Source organism: Chenopodium album, chromosome 12 (assembly GCF_948465745.1).
Source record: "Chenopodium album chromosome 12, dcCheAlbu1.1, whole genome shotgun sequence".
Taxonomy (NCBI): Eukaryota; Viridiplantae; Streptophyta; class Magnoliopsida; order Caryophyllales; family Amaranthaceae; genus Chenopodium; species Chenopodium album.
The window spans coordinates 13246313-13263002 of record NC_137845.1 but is presented as its reverse complement, the minus strand read 5'-3'; the positions used below and the strand labels follow the sequence as shown (position 1 = coordinate 13263002).

Below are 16690 nucleotides of genomic sequence, written 5' to 3'. Positions count from 1 at the left end.
CCAGCCCTGGTCGTCGAGGCTTGATCTCAATCGAAGATATCTGATGCAGAACTTTGACTTGAGGTTTTGATTGAGGGTCGATCGATGAGTTTTGATCTTGATCTAAGATTGGTGATATAAACCTATGACTTGAATTCTTGATTAAGGGCCAATGAGGTTTGATATATATCGAAGATATTTAATGTAGAGGCACGAACTTATGATGTGCTTGATTATTTGGAGTTCTTCTCTTCCTTTGTGTTGAGGGTTGTGTTGAGGGTCGTTGAGGCTTGATCTCTTCCACGGATGATAATATAGAGTAGAACGACACGTCGGATGCTTGTTCGTTGTTTTTCTTCTATGCTTTGAGAGATTTTCTATTGAGAGGTTTAGAGGTTTTGAGCTTTTGAGAGGTTTTCTCTATCTTTTGGATTCTCCAAGCTTTCTCCAACAGGTTTCCTCTATTTTTCTGTTGTAGTATCCTGGTTTTCTCCTCCTTAAATGAAATAAAGAGCGCTCCATTTTTAGAGTGAGGTACTCCTAGGGGGTTTGATGTACATTTGAGTTGGGTCTTCAATATTGAGTTTGACTGTTGTAACCATATGTTATGGAAACAATTTAAAATTTAATTAAAATGATATAATTTAATTTATTTTCACCCAAATAAAAAAAAATAAAAAAAATAAAAAAATTCTTGCCCACAATCCCCACCTCTCATTTTCTTAATTCATGTGAAATATTACAAATGAGAAATAATACTATGTATATGAGATGGGGGAGTAGAAAGCACAATCCCACAAGAATATATAACATTATTAAAAGGGGACAACATGGTATCGTCATGTACTCATGTGTTACCCTTTCCTCAACATGACTAGATGACACATGAGTTTGATGTGGCATCCTATGTGTCACGTCTTTTCCTCATTATGAATTGGTTCTACATACCGACGTGTATTCCATTAATAACTTTTATTGTTGCATAAGTGACTTTTAGTCTTTAATCTGTCATGGATTCCAAAGAACAAGAAAAAACTCAATTTTAAATGCCTTAAAAACATCCATTAATTATAGAAAAATTTGTTAAGAAAAACCTTTTAAAACAACTTATTTGTTCAGAAAAACCTTTTAAAAATTTCTTGGCAAAATGAAACTCGATTGTAATTTTTTTTTTTGTTGAAGACAACCAAGGGTTGTTTTCTGACGCTAACTACACTATTTCTGGCATTCACTCCCCCATGTGCCCTGCACATGTTATTTTTTTCTATTCCCACCCCAATTTTACTAATTACCCTCTAACTCACTTAATTAATACTACTAGAAAAATGGTATTTAGTATCAGAAATAAAGCGATACTAAAGGGCTGATTTCCGATACCAAAGGTCATTAGTATCGGAAATAATTTCCGATACTCTTCTGATACTAGTACCTCCGTGGCTAATGTGTTGGTATCAGATTTTTAATCCGATACTAAAAAGGGGTGCCTATAGTATCGGAAAAATCAATAATATCGGATAACTAGTAACAGAATTTCTGATACAATTATCTGTTCTTGTAGTATCAAAATTGTTCAGTTACTAAATACATACTATGGTATCGAAACTAATTGATACAAAAGAGTAGGTCTTTAGTATCAGATTGGTTTCCGATACTAAACTACCCTTGTAGTGTCTGAAATTATTGATACTATAATTATTACTGATTTTGGAAAAACCCTTTAGTATCGAAAATTTCCGATACTAAAGATATACTTTAATACCACAAAAGTACTCTAATACTTGAATGTACACATATATGAGACTCTTTAATTTCAAATTCTATAGTATGCAACTAATTATTTATAAAATAATTCACAATTAAATATATAATACAAATACTTGTACAAAAGAATTTTTATTTTATATATATCTCATTATGTAGCTCTAGATTTAGTACAAAAAACTAAATTATATGCTTGTAATACAAAGTGCATTTTACATTCTCTCTCAAAAAAAAGGTGCATTTTACATCACCACCACCACATAAACTATCATACTAATTGATATCATAGCATAATGTTTTCTTAACAAAAGTATAAAACAGCTACTTGATCTTCAAACAGCTATACACTTGCATCAACAACCTTCAAACTTGGGCATTCTAGATCATCACAAAGTTTAAGTTGTGTAGAAGGGGAAAACAAAAATCATCACATATAAGAGCCTCCAACAACATAATTAACATCATACAACAAAGGGATTAAATACTACAACTGTTTTGAACTCATATATCCATCTATTCTATCTAAGAGCTAAAACTAATACTTGTAGAAAAAACACATAGCTGCAACACACACACATGCAATTGCTATTTAAAATTGACATAATAACTTGATGAATTACACTTATTTACAAGTTTAATAGAATTGAAAATATAATCACATGGAAAAAACGACACACATAGTTTCAAACTAATATTACAACAACAATAATGATGAAGAAATGAATTACTAATACAAGTATCATAACCACCAACGCATCAATGGTCACTTGTTTAAACTCGAAAATGAGCAGAGGAAAGTGTGCACTGAGCACTACAAGTCAACTAGCATTATTACTAAACATCATAAATAGAATTGAACACTAACATTATAGTTTCAATCAACATTCATAATCATTTAAAAGTTCAGATACCCACATCCAACATACAAATATATATATAACAATCAAATCAGATTATAAAAATTACTAGATTTTCTGAACTAATGCTCATTTCATTTCACATCCAAATAATATCACAACAAGAAGGATGATGATGATAATAAAACATACTATTGTACCAATTAAATTAAAAACCGAAAGCGAAACTTACAGACAACAATAACGAGCAATACCAATATGATAGAAGTACCTTGATGATTTGACAATCCATTTTACAATCCTAATCACTAAAATCATGCTAAAAAGACCAAATTCAGCATACATTTGACAATCCTAATCACCTACAATTCAACATAAAAAACCCAATTACATTAATCCCATAAAAATTGGCAAACGAATGAATTCAGGGACAAATTGGACAACAGTTAAACATACATTAAAAATCCTAAAGCACAATTAAAAAAAATTACCCGGATTTTACAGAAAGTGAGAGCTTTGATTTGGTTTGAGACCGTCACCCTCGCAGAGCATTCTTCCCAGATCTGAACCAAAAAAAAAAAAAAGACCAACTAAGATCTAAATTTTGCAAATGTAATCAACATTAAAAGATGGGTATTTGAAGAAACTCATACCCAAGAAAAATAAATCAAAACCCAAAAAATCGAAGAGAAAATGAGAGACGAGGCGACACCAACGAATTGAAGCCAAAGAACGAAACAATTTTTTCGCCATTAAGACAACAATAAACATGGCAGATTGATCGAATTAACAGAGGAAGGTGATTAGATCAAAGATATATAGGGAATAACAATGGCAAAAACCCTAGAAAACGATTGATAAGGTAAAAGGGGGCTAGAGGAAAGAGAACGAAAAGAAAATGCGAGAGAGAATTTGTGAGCAACGGTGGTTGTGGATGAGGTTGCGGCTGCGGCGGTGGTTGTAGATGTGGTTGCCTTCATTTTTGAGGAGAGAGAGAGGAGAGGTGAACGAACAGAGGTGAGAGATGGCTTGAGGAGGAGTGAGGGATGGAGAACCAGGGTTTCATTTTACCGAGGTGAAATTTTAGAATGAAATGTTTCAAAATTTTCCTAAAATTTCAATGTACCGCCAACGCCAAGTAGTATATTTTTTCATTAAATGTACTAACGACTTTAGTATCGGAATAATTCGTTACCATAGGTCTCTATTTGTAACAGAATTAATTTCGATAGTAAAAAAACCTATTAGTGTCGGAATGATTCTGATACTACATTGTCATTAGTATCTGATAAAAAAATTTCCGACACTATAGTAAAGTCTAATATTGAGGTTGAGTCAAAACCCAAGAAATAGTATCAGAAAAAAACATCCGATACTAAAGAATCTTTTAGTATCGGAAATATTTACTAATACTAAATTTTCCGATACTAAAGATCATTTTTCTAGTAGTGTAAATAACAATTAAATTCCCCTAAAAAAATAACAATTAAATTAATTTACGAATTAAAAAAAAAACAACTACCTCCACCTGATAGCCACCCCTCCCCTATCCCACCCTCTGCCCACATCTCCCCACCCCCGACAAGCTGCATCCACCATCAGCCAACCCACTAGGGGTTGGTGAGGCTAAAATCAAGGCCAATTTTGTGCCTGAAATTGAATATGATTAAAATCTATATGACAAAACAAAACAAAATTTTGTTTTATCATATAGATTTTTATTTTATTTTATAATTTTATAACTTTACCTATGATATTTTGATATTATCTAGTATTTCCTTCTTTATCTCAACTTTTTTTTTTGTTTACTTCACCTATGATATAATCTAGTATTTTCTTCTTTTATATATCATTCACAACGTTTTAACATAATCGTATTGTAAAAGTTTAACAATTAATAGCTTTTTCACTTAATATTAATAATAAACAAATGATTAATTTAATTTAATACATTGCATTTAATCCTACAACCTGTTATTTAATAACATTTGTTTTCTATATACTAGTTATATACTTGTATTAGTAAAAGGAAAATTTGTTAATTACTACCTCAAAAACAGAGGCTTTGTGAATTACTACCTCTAAAAAAAAAGTTTTTAATTACTACCCCTAAAACTAATTAATTCAAGTGATTGCTACCCTTTTCCCTAATCAGCCCCTAATTATGCGATTTAAGCACTTAATGATATTATTATACGACTAATTTTTAATTAGTTACTTTTAAATCTTAATTAACTAATTAAACCCTAGAACCACCTCCACACCACCATTGCACCACCACCGGCCACCCTCCACCCCTACCAAACCTCGACCACCATTGCACCACTCTTCTTTCTCTTCATTCATCCCTAATTTGTAAACCCTAACCCTAATCTCCCATCTCTCTCTTCCAAATTCATTGTAAAAATCCTCCAAACACCTTCATTTATCTTCCAATTCTTCCATGGATTGCTCAATTGTGATTTTCAATCATGTTGTGTGCTCAATCGAAACCCTAGATTTTTAATTTGGGCGTTTAAGGGTGTCGACTGGTGGTTTAGGGGAGGAACGGAGTGGAGACGACAGGTGGTGGGGCGAATCATGTTCGTCGGCTCTGGGAGGAGGTTTTGGCGTCGGTCGGTGGGGAGGGAGAGTTATTTGGCGCACGGTTTTAGTGGTAGTACTCGTCGGCGCGCGGTGGCCAAGGTGGGGAGCAGGGTGGCGGAGGTAATGCAATGGTGGTTTAGAGGTGGTGTTAGGGTTTATTTAATTAATCATGGTTTAAAAACAACTTATTACAATTTTGCTGGATAATGATATCATTAAGAGTTTAAATTGACTAATTAGGGGCTGATTAAGGAAAAGGGTAGCAATCATTTGAATTAATTAGTTTTAGGGATAGTAATTAAAAACATTTTTTTAGGGGTAATAATTCACAAAGCCTCTATTTTTGAGGTAGTAATTAACAAATTTTCCTTAGTAAAATAATATTGTAAAACATAAATTTTAAATTTACAAATATAAGTTTTTCGTGTCGACAAATATATAATCAAAACTAATGTATGATAGTACATACAAAAGCAAAAAATTTGGATTTATAAAAAAGTACAGATTAGGTAATATAAGTCTTTCCCCCCTTAGATTATAATCCTTGCTTCGCCCTTGACATCATATCCTTGAGTCACTTGATGCAATTGCGGATTCTTCTCTTGATAAGGCTGACCAAATTAAATTAAAGCATGTTCAATAACAAACATGTTGATGACTTTTGATTTTGTTTTGTTGCACACTTGATGGTGGCTATTTTTGGGATCACAAATGAGTTGAGCTTGGTCTTGTAAAAGAGTGAATATTGTGAATGCCATGAATATGGCTGGAGTAACTAAGAGAAGTTTGAAAAGGTTAAGAGAAAATGGATGAGATGCTCACTTGAATAAAGTCACTTCATTTAGGGAGAAGCATGAAATTGAGATTCCTAACATGGAGGATTTATATGTTCGTCCGGGTAGAAGGATGTTTTGTGGTGATACACCAAAAGTGACTAAATTTCATCATTTTCGAGTAGAGTTTTTTCTTAGTGTTACTGATTTGCAATAACAAGAGATTGAAAATCAATTTAATGAGGAAAGCTAAGAGGTACTCATGTGTATGTCTTCTTTTGGTCCTTCTAATCGATTTGCATCATTTAACATACCAATATTGACTGTACTTTGATTATTTACATGGAAATTTCAATGATGAAATACAAGATGATGAGAGATTTTGAAATCTTAAAAAACTCAATGAGCTATCTATGAAGCTAGTTGAGACAAAAAGGCATCAATATTATTCAAATGTGTATTTGCTTTTGCAATTAGTATTGTTTCTTCCTGTGGTTACTACAACTGTTGAAAGGGCATATTTCGGAATGATTCAAATCAAAAGCAAATAGCGAAATAGCATGAGAGATAAATTGTTAAATGACACTTTAATTACTTTTTTGGAGAAAGATTTGTTTTTGAATGTAAGTCGTTTTTGCAATTGTACATCAGTTCCAAAATATGCAAACTCGTTGTGAACATTTATATATTTTTTTTCCAAGTATTAGTATTGTAATGTAATGCGTAGATAATTTTGTAATGATGGTTTACTAAACTTTATGTGCTACATGATCTCTGATATAACGGCCACTTCATGGGATGTGATGTTCCCAGTGTGAATTTAATATTTTTTATAAATGGGTTTAAATCAACACAAAACAAATTATATTAAATTTTTTTATAAGTTAACAAATTACGTAAAACTATCTAATCCAACCTCAATTAAGAAATGAGTACCTAGATTGATAATCACAAAGGAAATCCCATTTGTAGAATAAGTTAACATGAAACTATCTAAGCCACATCATCAACTATCTTACCAAATCCATACATCACGCGGCAGAAGATTAAATAGGGAAAGAAAAATGAAGTTTAGGGATATTGTCCACTTGTTAAGAATGAAGTTGAAGACAACGGTGAACTCTGAATTGAAAATAATACATGCTAAACCATCAACATCACCTGCATAATAGCAGCCACAATTTTGAAAGCAATATGAATGGAATACCCATATCTTTTAAATGCATTAATCCATTAAATTAAAGCATAACAACATATGATGTTGGCTCCTTCGGGAGCATGTAGAAGAACGTAATCACGAAATTCATCCACGACAAAAAGTTGATCATTCACAAACCCATGATTATTAGAAAATACAACATTATATATAGTTGGACAATGCCATGATGATCCAAGCCTTTATTTTCACCAAATCTGAAAAATTATCACCATCATTCTTAATTTAATACCTATTATTAATCCAATTAATTACTTTTAATAATTAACTTATTCAAATCTCCCTTTTATTTTTTTAATCACCCTTTAGTTTAATATGCTCATCGTAATTAAACACAAAGGGAGATTCGTATTAGTATTAAACATAACAATTGGAATCCAATACAAATGAGCACTTAGTAAACTCAAGATAGAAGGAAGCTAATGTTACGGATAGATTATTATCTAACCGAAATACAAATTTAATTTGACATTAATTATTATTTTTAACTAATTCTTTGCCCAAGCAATGCTTGGATGAATATTGACATGAAAAAAATATTTTCATACATTACTATAAATTTGTATTTGTTTATACTAGAAAGTGCCCGCGCATCGCACGGGTTATAATTAATAATAGGATTATTAAAAACTTTCATTTGACAAATATATAAAACAATTAGTGGAACCAAAAAATATACATTATTTTAGAGACTATATTTTGGGTTACATATATCATTACCTTTTATAAAATTTACATATAAATAATACATTATCAATTAGGAAAAATTATTGGGATTAATCCCAACTTTGCTCCGTTTGCCCAAATTACTCAACTTTCGTTTATATTTTTTTATATTAATCCCAACTTTATACCCAATCCGCTCCCATTGCACCCAATTGGTCATCCAACTTGATATAGCAAGTTACCAAACACTTGTTAGCACGTGATAGGTCCAAATAAATAATTTTTTTTTTTTAAAAAATTAAAACTTTAACCCCTACCCAACAGGCAGCAAGTGGCAGCCCTCGCCACCTTCGGCAGGCGGCAACCCCTTCCTCCTTCGGCCTCCTTCCTTTCCCCCTCCCCTGTCCATTTTCGACCACTTGCCTCTCATCAATCCCTATCCAACTCCAACCACCCTCTCCCTTCCCCCTCCGCTTTCGCCCCCTTTCCCGCCGGTTTCCACCCTCCCTTCCCTTCCCTGTTGAATTTCGACCTCCTCTCTCCCATCCCCATCCAATTCCGACAGCCCCCCTCTATTTCCCCACCGTTTTCTCCCTTTTCATTCCCTTTCAATGCAGATTCCGCCCTTCCTTCCCTCCACCGTTCAATTTTGACCACCCTGCTACATTCTCCATTGAATTCTGACCATCCCCTCCCTAATTCCGACTTCCTTTTAGGGTGGCTACCGTTAAACACTAAACCATAATAATCCACACAATTTAGTGGAAAAAAAAATTTAAATATTGGTTCGACCATCTCAAGGTTAGATTAATTCTTTATATTACTTGGTCTAGGGATTGTACACACGAAGCAATATGATTCTTATTACATCATATATAATACAGTGATAATGAAACACATCAAAGCAATAAATCATTAATTGAAATAAATTGAAGATTACCTTATTGTACAGTATAACTTAGAAGAAAACAATATGTAAATCAATAAGCACAAATAGATGAGTGCAAATGACATGTTGATCTTTCCATGAATATAAACATGCAAATAAAAAAAAATTAAAAAAAACCCCAACCAATTCAATCAATATTCAAATGATATAGTAAAACACGAATACTATAATGGATCCAACGGGATCAAATATTGAACCGCCATTAATAAGAGATTAGTAGCATTACTCACTTAACAAAATATTCCCAAAATTATTAATCATTCACGAAATGAGATCACATGTGACTCTATATAAGTTTTCTGATTTTGATTGCATGCAATTATCAAATAAAACACTAACCTATTTAACAGGTTACCAATCAATTACGTCCTATTTGTAGAAGATCGGTTGTTTTATTGCGAAAGTATCAAAAGGTCGTTTATTTTTAAAATTGAACACCGCTGAAATATTGTATAATCATGACAATTTATCCGGGAGTAAGCGTAGACTCTTTTCTATTCACTCTATTTTCATTTAATTATGGATAAGTTAATGAAGGTGAAAAATTGGAGTAATTAGGATTTGCACTTTGCAAGGAACCCCAAGTGAATGGCTGATATTGTAACACACCAAACGTCTGGATTGTACATGACCCCTATCATCTCCTTCATCATCTCTTTCCTCAAAAATTCCACTGAAAATTTATAAACTTTTTCTGCCACTAATTTAATCCCAGTATCAAACTCCATGGCAGCATCTCTTCAATCTCTTACTTGTTCTTCTCCACTTTCCCACTGCTCCTCTCACAAATCTTCCTCCAACCCAGGTATTTCTTTTTCTTTCTCTGAATTTCTTTCCTGGAAATTTGCAGCATTATTTTATGTACTTATGCATTGCATTGCATTTTAATTTCTAATTTTAAATTGTTTGTAATGGGAAATTTCCCAATTTTTTGAGGTTGGTTGTTTTTGTTTAGCATGATTGGAGGTGGGAATTATGTATAATTGTATTTCATTGAATTTAACACAGGAACAGTAGTTTGTAGAAAATTTCTTTTTTACACACTGTTAATTAATTCAATTAGTTGGAATACAAAAATGCAATTCAAATTCAAGATTCTGTACTTATGGCATTGGTAATTGAGGGTTTAGCTAGGTGATTAAGGTTTCACTAAATGGTTATTAAATTTTCATCTAAAACAAGTTATATGATGGAAATTTTGTTGAAAACAGAGGAAAGAAAGGTTTTAGTTTAAATGTTGAAGTCCCATAGGTTCAATTTTATGTGAATCTATTGTGATGGGATGATGGCTGATAAGTTCATGTGGAATATTGAGGAAAATTGAGGAATTCAAATGTGCAAGTTCAGTTTGTTTGTGAGGTTGTTCTTTCTTTTGGAGGGTTTTGGATGTAACGGGTTTCTTGTATACAACACACTTAGTCACCCCGAATCATGTAAATTTCGTAATTGCACAAGGATGACTTTAATATGTTTTGGGGTGGATAAGTTTGATGTATATAGTGCACGGATACACTTGTTGTATACTAGACCTATTATTTTTGTAATGTGGAGGTGGGTGGTTTGGGCCTTTGGGGGTGCAGTGGGAGGTTTGAAATTCTTGTTTTGTTAAATGTTGTAGACTCTTGAATCATTTTACTGACAAGGCAACTTTTACATAAGCGTAAAATCTCAATTCTTAATTAGTTCTTGCTGGTTGTTCTTCTGATTAAGGTTTGGAAAAATTAAAAATCTTGGCAGTGACTTTAAATCTTTTTTGAATAACAATACTCTAGAATATATGAATTTTAAGCTAGTGTTCTATCTCAATTTAATGATTCAAATTGATTTAGTTTTCTCATCTTTTAGGAATTTGTGTATTCTCTTTGGCTACTCCCCAGCGTGTACACTCTTCATTCAATGGACTTCAGTTGAGGTTTCGTCCAATGAGATGGGCATCACAAAGGTCATTTTCTGCACCGGTTGGTCAGATAGTGATGATGGTTCAACCAAAAATTCAGTTCATCCAAGGCACCGATGAACTTACAATACCAGATGTGAAATTAACCAAATCAAAGGATGGGACTAATGGTGCAGCTATATTTAGATTTGATCAGCCCTCTGTCTTTGACTCATCAAAGGAAGTTGGTGATATAACTGGGTTTTACATGATCGATGAGGAAGGTGTTCTTTCTTCCACCAGTGTGAATGCAAGGTTCGTTAATGGGAAGCCAGCAGGGATTGAAGCAAGGTACATCATGCGCACCCCCCGAGAATGGGACAGGTTCATGAGATTCATGGAACGCTATGCCAACGCTAACGGTTTGCAATTCGTCAAAAGTTAAGGCAATGTACATCCTTTTTTTTTTTTTTCCCTTAAACCCGATTTTAGCATAATTGTGTGAGTTGAGCATATCTCAAAAGCTTGAATCTTTACATTAAGATAAATGCTGCTTTGTTGGTGCTCCAAGTGTTTGATTCTGTGTCTTCTCTGACCATATTTGTGATTCTTTGAATAGATCTGATAAGGCTGGGTGAGTGACATGATTATTCTCTGTAGCTCTCTGTAAGGCATGAATTTTGAAATAATACATAATATATTTTTTAAACTCTGCATTCATTAATATAGTACCAGAATAAAGTACCGACATAAATGAAGTAACCTTGTACTTCAAAGAAAGTCCATCATAAATTTGCGCCCAAAGCTCAGATAACATAAAGAACATGTTAGATTTCCTTCTGAATCAGTAGCAAGTCAGAGGAATGTACTCTGTACCCTAGAAACTGTGACATAGTAGCTTCTGCAATAAAATCATCAATGAAAAACACATTGGTTTGTCTCTGCTAGGCGATCAAGCTGGAGAAACATCCTTCAATTATGAATTCTTGCTTACCCAAGACACTGTAATTGGGCTTCTAACCTTGTAAAGGTTTCGATGTGAGTGTACCCATATCAGTTCTCCTTGAGAAAAGCTAATCGGCTTTGCTCCTTTCTTGGATATAACATAGACTTTATAGCCTAATGTTTGATTAATTCTTTGAAATACTAATCGCTTTGGCTTGACTACAACTCTGACTCCTTCTGGAGCTCTGACTTCCACTGAGTAAATGGAATTTGGTCTGCCCACATTAGTTACACTTCTGCTGATCACCTTAACTGTCTCCCTGCCTTTGAAAACGTGAGTAATTGAAGGGTAATTTAATTCGAACCCCCTGCTTTTCTGCAGTATCTCTTTGCAGCTTATGTTCCTGCGACTGATTGTGAAAATTTCAGATTTCGTGTATCCAAGGCTGCACAGATGTGTGATGTAATCCGTTGGTCTGACGTCATAGATTAATCCTGGATCAACCGCTTTGGCAGGGTTGATATGTCCAGAACCGATTGCAAAGTGGTCTGCCAGAATATTTCCATCCATAATTGGCTTCCCAAAATGGTCAGTTACATCTGCTGTTGTCATCATTGCAGACTTAACTGCAGCAGGGGACCAATTTGGGTGAGCAGAGTGGATAAGAGCAGCAATGCCACTGACATGAGGACAAGCCATGGAAGTTCCCGACATGACAGTGAAATTCACCCTTCTAGAATCTCCTAGAAGGCCAGAAGGTCCCAAGTTTTGGGGCCAGGCAGCTATGATATTTACGCCTGGTGCTATCACATCTGGCTTGAGGATTGAAGGGTTGTTCAAACTTGGCCCCCTGGATGAAAAACGTGCCACGGCTGGTGCTCTTGATCTTCCTATAACAGTCCCTACAAAGTGGATCTTTGCAGTTGGTCGTTTTGTAGAGTTGATGTAACTCTTTAGTTGAGCTGCTTCTGAAAAGCCAATCAAAGTAGCTGGCAAGACATGAGCATCGACTGAATCTTCCTCGAGATTTATCTCTGTGTTTGTTAGAACCATTGCAGCTCCTCCAGCTCTTTTCACAACCTCACCTTTCTCTGCTCTTCCATTTACACCTCTATCACATACCACCATTTTCCCTGCAACTTTTTCACGAGGGAGGGACCCTTCTAGACAATATTCACTTCCCATATCGCCACCTGTTATGTAAACTACTTCAAGCTCTCTTGCAGCCCCTGGGAAATGATTTCCCGGGAACAGGGACTCCCCATAGAGGTATCTCCCAGTTCCCATTCTTACAAAAGCGGGAAATCTCCTATCAAGGGTACTTGCTCCCACAGTAGTGACCCAAGGAGCCTCATTGGCAACTGAGTTTCTGGTAGGACCGTTGTTTCCTGCTGCACAGATGACAGAAATGCCTTTTTCTGCAGCATGGAAGCTACCAATTGCAACAGTGTCATCATAGAAAGGGATTGGAAATCCTCCCAAAGAAAGAGAGAGGACGTCGACACCATCTCTTATTGCCACATCCATTGCAGCCAGTATGTCAGAGCTGTAGCACCCATTAAACCAGCACACCTTGTAGATGGCAATGTGGGCTCCTGGGGCCATCCCTTGTGCAATTCCCTCCCCATTGCCAAGCAAATTCGCCATTGGGACCGGTGATCCCCCAGCCGTGGATGATGTGTGGGTCCCATGCCCAGAAGAATCACGGGCAGACACATACTCAGGGTTTATTTCTGGTGATAGTGGTGAATTAGCCACATGATGACCTTTGATAAAGAACCGAGCACCAATGAGTTTCCTGTTGCAACTCGAAGCATTGAAGTTCTGCCCTTCTTGACAAACCCCTCTCCATTTCCTAGGAGGTGCCGGCATCCCATGATCACTGAAGCTCGGGCTCTCAGGCCAAACACCAGTATCCAAGACACCAATGATCGACCCCCTCCCAAACTCGGTCCTAGACCAAGCCCCTATTCTAGGAGCATCAAGCTTTAGAAACTTGTAGGAGTAAGTAGTATGAAGCTCAAGCCTCCTATCAGGTCTAACCGCAATGACATCACGCATTCTCCTTAAGGACTCTACCTCAGAATCCGAGAGAAGAGCTGCAAACCCTTCTATTGCTGACCGATAAGAGTAAAGAAGGCGAGAAGAATGATCAGCCTCTTCCTCTACAGACACCGTTCTCTCAAGGAAAGAGAGGTGCCAATCAAGCTTAGATGTGTAATAAGAAGCAGCAGTTTCACTTTGTGGGTGTAGTTGTACAATGTAGGTTTGGAGGGGTAAAAGGGCATTAAGAGAAGCCAGAGAAAGTAAAAAGGTTGATAGAAAAAGCAGAGTTTTTGGTGGTGATGTCATTTTCGAGTATGTTTAAGTTTAAAACTCGTGTTGGGGTTGTGGTTCATGGTGCTTAATGGTGGGATCCCGGGGGGGTATTTAAAGGGGCCGGTACATCGAGAATTCGAAAATGCTCAGAGAAGAATATGAAACCCGTGAAAGTACAAGGAAGAGCAGAGCTCTACCTCACGAGGATCTTTGGGAGGGAGCTGAGGTAATAATCTAGGAATTTTGCTTAGGACTTTCACGAGATATTATGGTTTGTTTTAATATCTACATGCATAAATTTGTGTTTGAAATGTTATGATAAAATGTTTCACATTAATTAATGTTGAATATACCTGGTTTTGAATTTTTGGTTGCTTTGACATGAAAGAATTCATATTGATAGAGAAAGAAGATTTAGCTTATTTATTTATTTGTTTAATTATTTTAAAGTTTTTATTTTTATTTTTTATTATGCATTTATTTTGCACGCTCTTGGAAGACATTTGCATGGCTCCTTTGGCACGTGCGGCTTGTGCCTTTACTTGGGGGAAGGTAATTGATTCATACTCTTATGGGCCGTTGAGCCCTTTTAATAAAAGTCTTGATTTGGTACTTTTTGACATTTTTTGAAAAGACGGTTCATGAATCATGGGTTTGAAGAATAGGATGGCTCCAATTTTTAATTTCCTATGCAACAAGATGGCGCACGGTAAGCCCAAATTTTAATACATTTTTTTTTAAAATATTAATTATATCTAACAAATAAAGTTTGATAAAATATAGTAATACCTCCGTTAACTTTTATTTGCAACTTTGGGGTATTATTTGTAAGATATAAAATATTCCAAAGTTGTAAATAAAAGTTAACGGAGGTAGTACATGTCATTAGATGTATCATATCCCAAATTTTAAGTTGGTCTGGAGACCAGCCGTAGCTGGCTGGTTCTCCCCAACAAAAAGGAGCATTTACTAGAAAAAAAATGAACATTTATAATATAAGAGTAAAATAAAGAGATTATGAAACTGAATGTTGTTGCTTATTCATCAATATTTTTTTAAATTTCAAGTGAAATATCTTGATCTGTTCAATTCTCTTGAATGGATATTTTGCAATTCGCTAAACTATATGATTTAATACCAATTAAATAAATCAACAATATATTTTTTTTAATAATGAACAAAATGCTAATGTTAATTGAACATCCTTTATTATAAAAACGAATATATTATACAACTAAACAAACACAAAAATTTGTATTAATTAAAAAAGAAAATAAACATTTATTTTATAAAAATTATTTGTCATATCGCAGGTTTTTGTTTGAGTTTACAATTTTTTTTAGTTATCATTTACCGATAACCTCTTCGAACTTAGTCTATCAACTTGACTTGGTTCTTCTCCTCTGCGTCTATCGACCCTACAATCTTAGTTGCATGGCCTTTGAGGAGAGAATTATTTGTCATTAAATGAGTATTAACAAAAACAAAAAAAAAAAAAATTGAAAAATTAAAACCAAAATAATAATTAAGCACTTGCTCCAGCAAAAAAAAAAAAAAAAAAAAGGGTTAAATGTCACATTTGTTAATTTTTATACCAATTTGTCATTGTTTGTTAGCTTTTATACCAATTTATCGCCGGTGTTAATTTTTATATCAATATGTCACAAAGGTGCTAACTTTTATACCAATGTGGTCGGCTATACTAAAATTACGGTACTACATGTAAGTAACATTTTGCCTAATTGTTTTAATTTAAACCCTTTTCACTTTATTATTTACCATCTAATTTGCAAACATATTTAACCTTTCATCCTGTTTCATATATAGTTTTATATGGATTCATGGACAATGAGATATAGCACTACGAAAGTCATTGAAAACTCTCTTTATGGAAAAGTCCAAAGAAACGATTGAAACCACAATTTCGACTGAAATAAAGGATCAATTGATCCGTTTAAACAAGAAACCTAAACGTAAAATTACACATCTAATTTTTGACAAGGAAAATAACCCTTCCCATGGAGATGAGGAAATGGCAGATGCTGAGGGACGAGGAAAAGAGAATTTCTTTGTTGCTACCATGGAAGGGATTAGACTGGAACAGGATGCTCAACCTGGAGGCATTTGTTCTTTTAGAGAAATGGTGCAAGGGAGCAGTAGCCACATGAATCAATCCCAAATCCATGTGATAGAGAATGAAGAGGAGGATGATATCTCTGATGATGAAGCAATCCCTGAGGAAATTTTGAATGATGAAAGATGCCTGTAATCCAGTTATCCAAGGAAGAGAAAAGAAGGTTAAGGTAGCCATGGCAACATACCTTAATCATAAAGCTTTTCAGTGGCAAATTAGGATATATGGGACTTATACGAAGGTTGAAGAAAAAGTGGAACATTAGAGGAGAGCTAGCCCTAACTGATATAGGATGCAGCTACTATATTGCGAGATTTACTAATCAAGCAGATTACACTCATGTTCTCACACAAGGTCCCTGGCTTCTCGATGATAATTACTTGACAATTCGAAAGTGGGTGCCTAATTTTGTACCAGACAAAGCTCCAATCAAATACTTGACGGCATGGGTGCGTATACCAAATCTCCCAGTTGAGTATTTCGATATTAATTTCTTGAACAAAATTGGTTCAAAAATAGGAAAGGTTCTGCATGTTGACAAGACCACTGCTTGAGCAGAGAGATGGCAATTTACCAGACTGAGTGTGGAGATTGACATATCGAAACCTCTATTGTCTAAGTTCTAGCT

General features: G+C 34.8%; 2 protein-coding genes across 2 annotated transcripts; one reads left to right on the top strand and one right to left on the bottom strand.

The window, feature by feature from the left end:
* Window positions 1-9344: 9344 nt before the first annotated feature.
* Window positions 9345-11372, top strand: LOC145570368 (photosystem II reaction center Psb28 protein-like). Its single transcript, XM_081629421.1, has 2 exons — window positions 9345-9592; window positions 10633-11372. The coding sequence occupies exons 1-2, from the start codon at window positions 9514-9516 to the stop codon at window positions 11106-11108; spliced, it is 555 nt and encodes a 184-aa protein (XP_081485547.1). The 5' UTR covers window positions 9345-9513; the 3' UTR covers window positions 11109-11372.
* Window positions 11373-11409: 37 nt separating this feature from the next.
* Window positions 11410-14149, bottom strand: LOC145570367 (subtilisin-like protease SBT1.2). The gene has a single exon (XM_081629420.1). The coding sequence runs from the start codon at window positions 13959-13961 to the stop codon at window positions 11640-11642; it is 2322 nt and encodes a 773-aa protein (XP_081485546.1). The 5' UTR covers window positions 13962-14149; the 3' UTR covers window positions 11410-11639.
* Between the last annotated feature and the right edge of the window lie 2541 nt (window positions 14150-16690).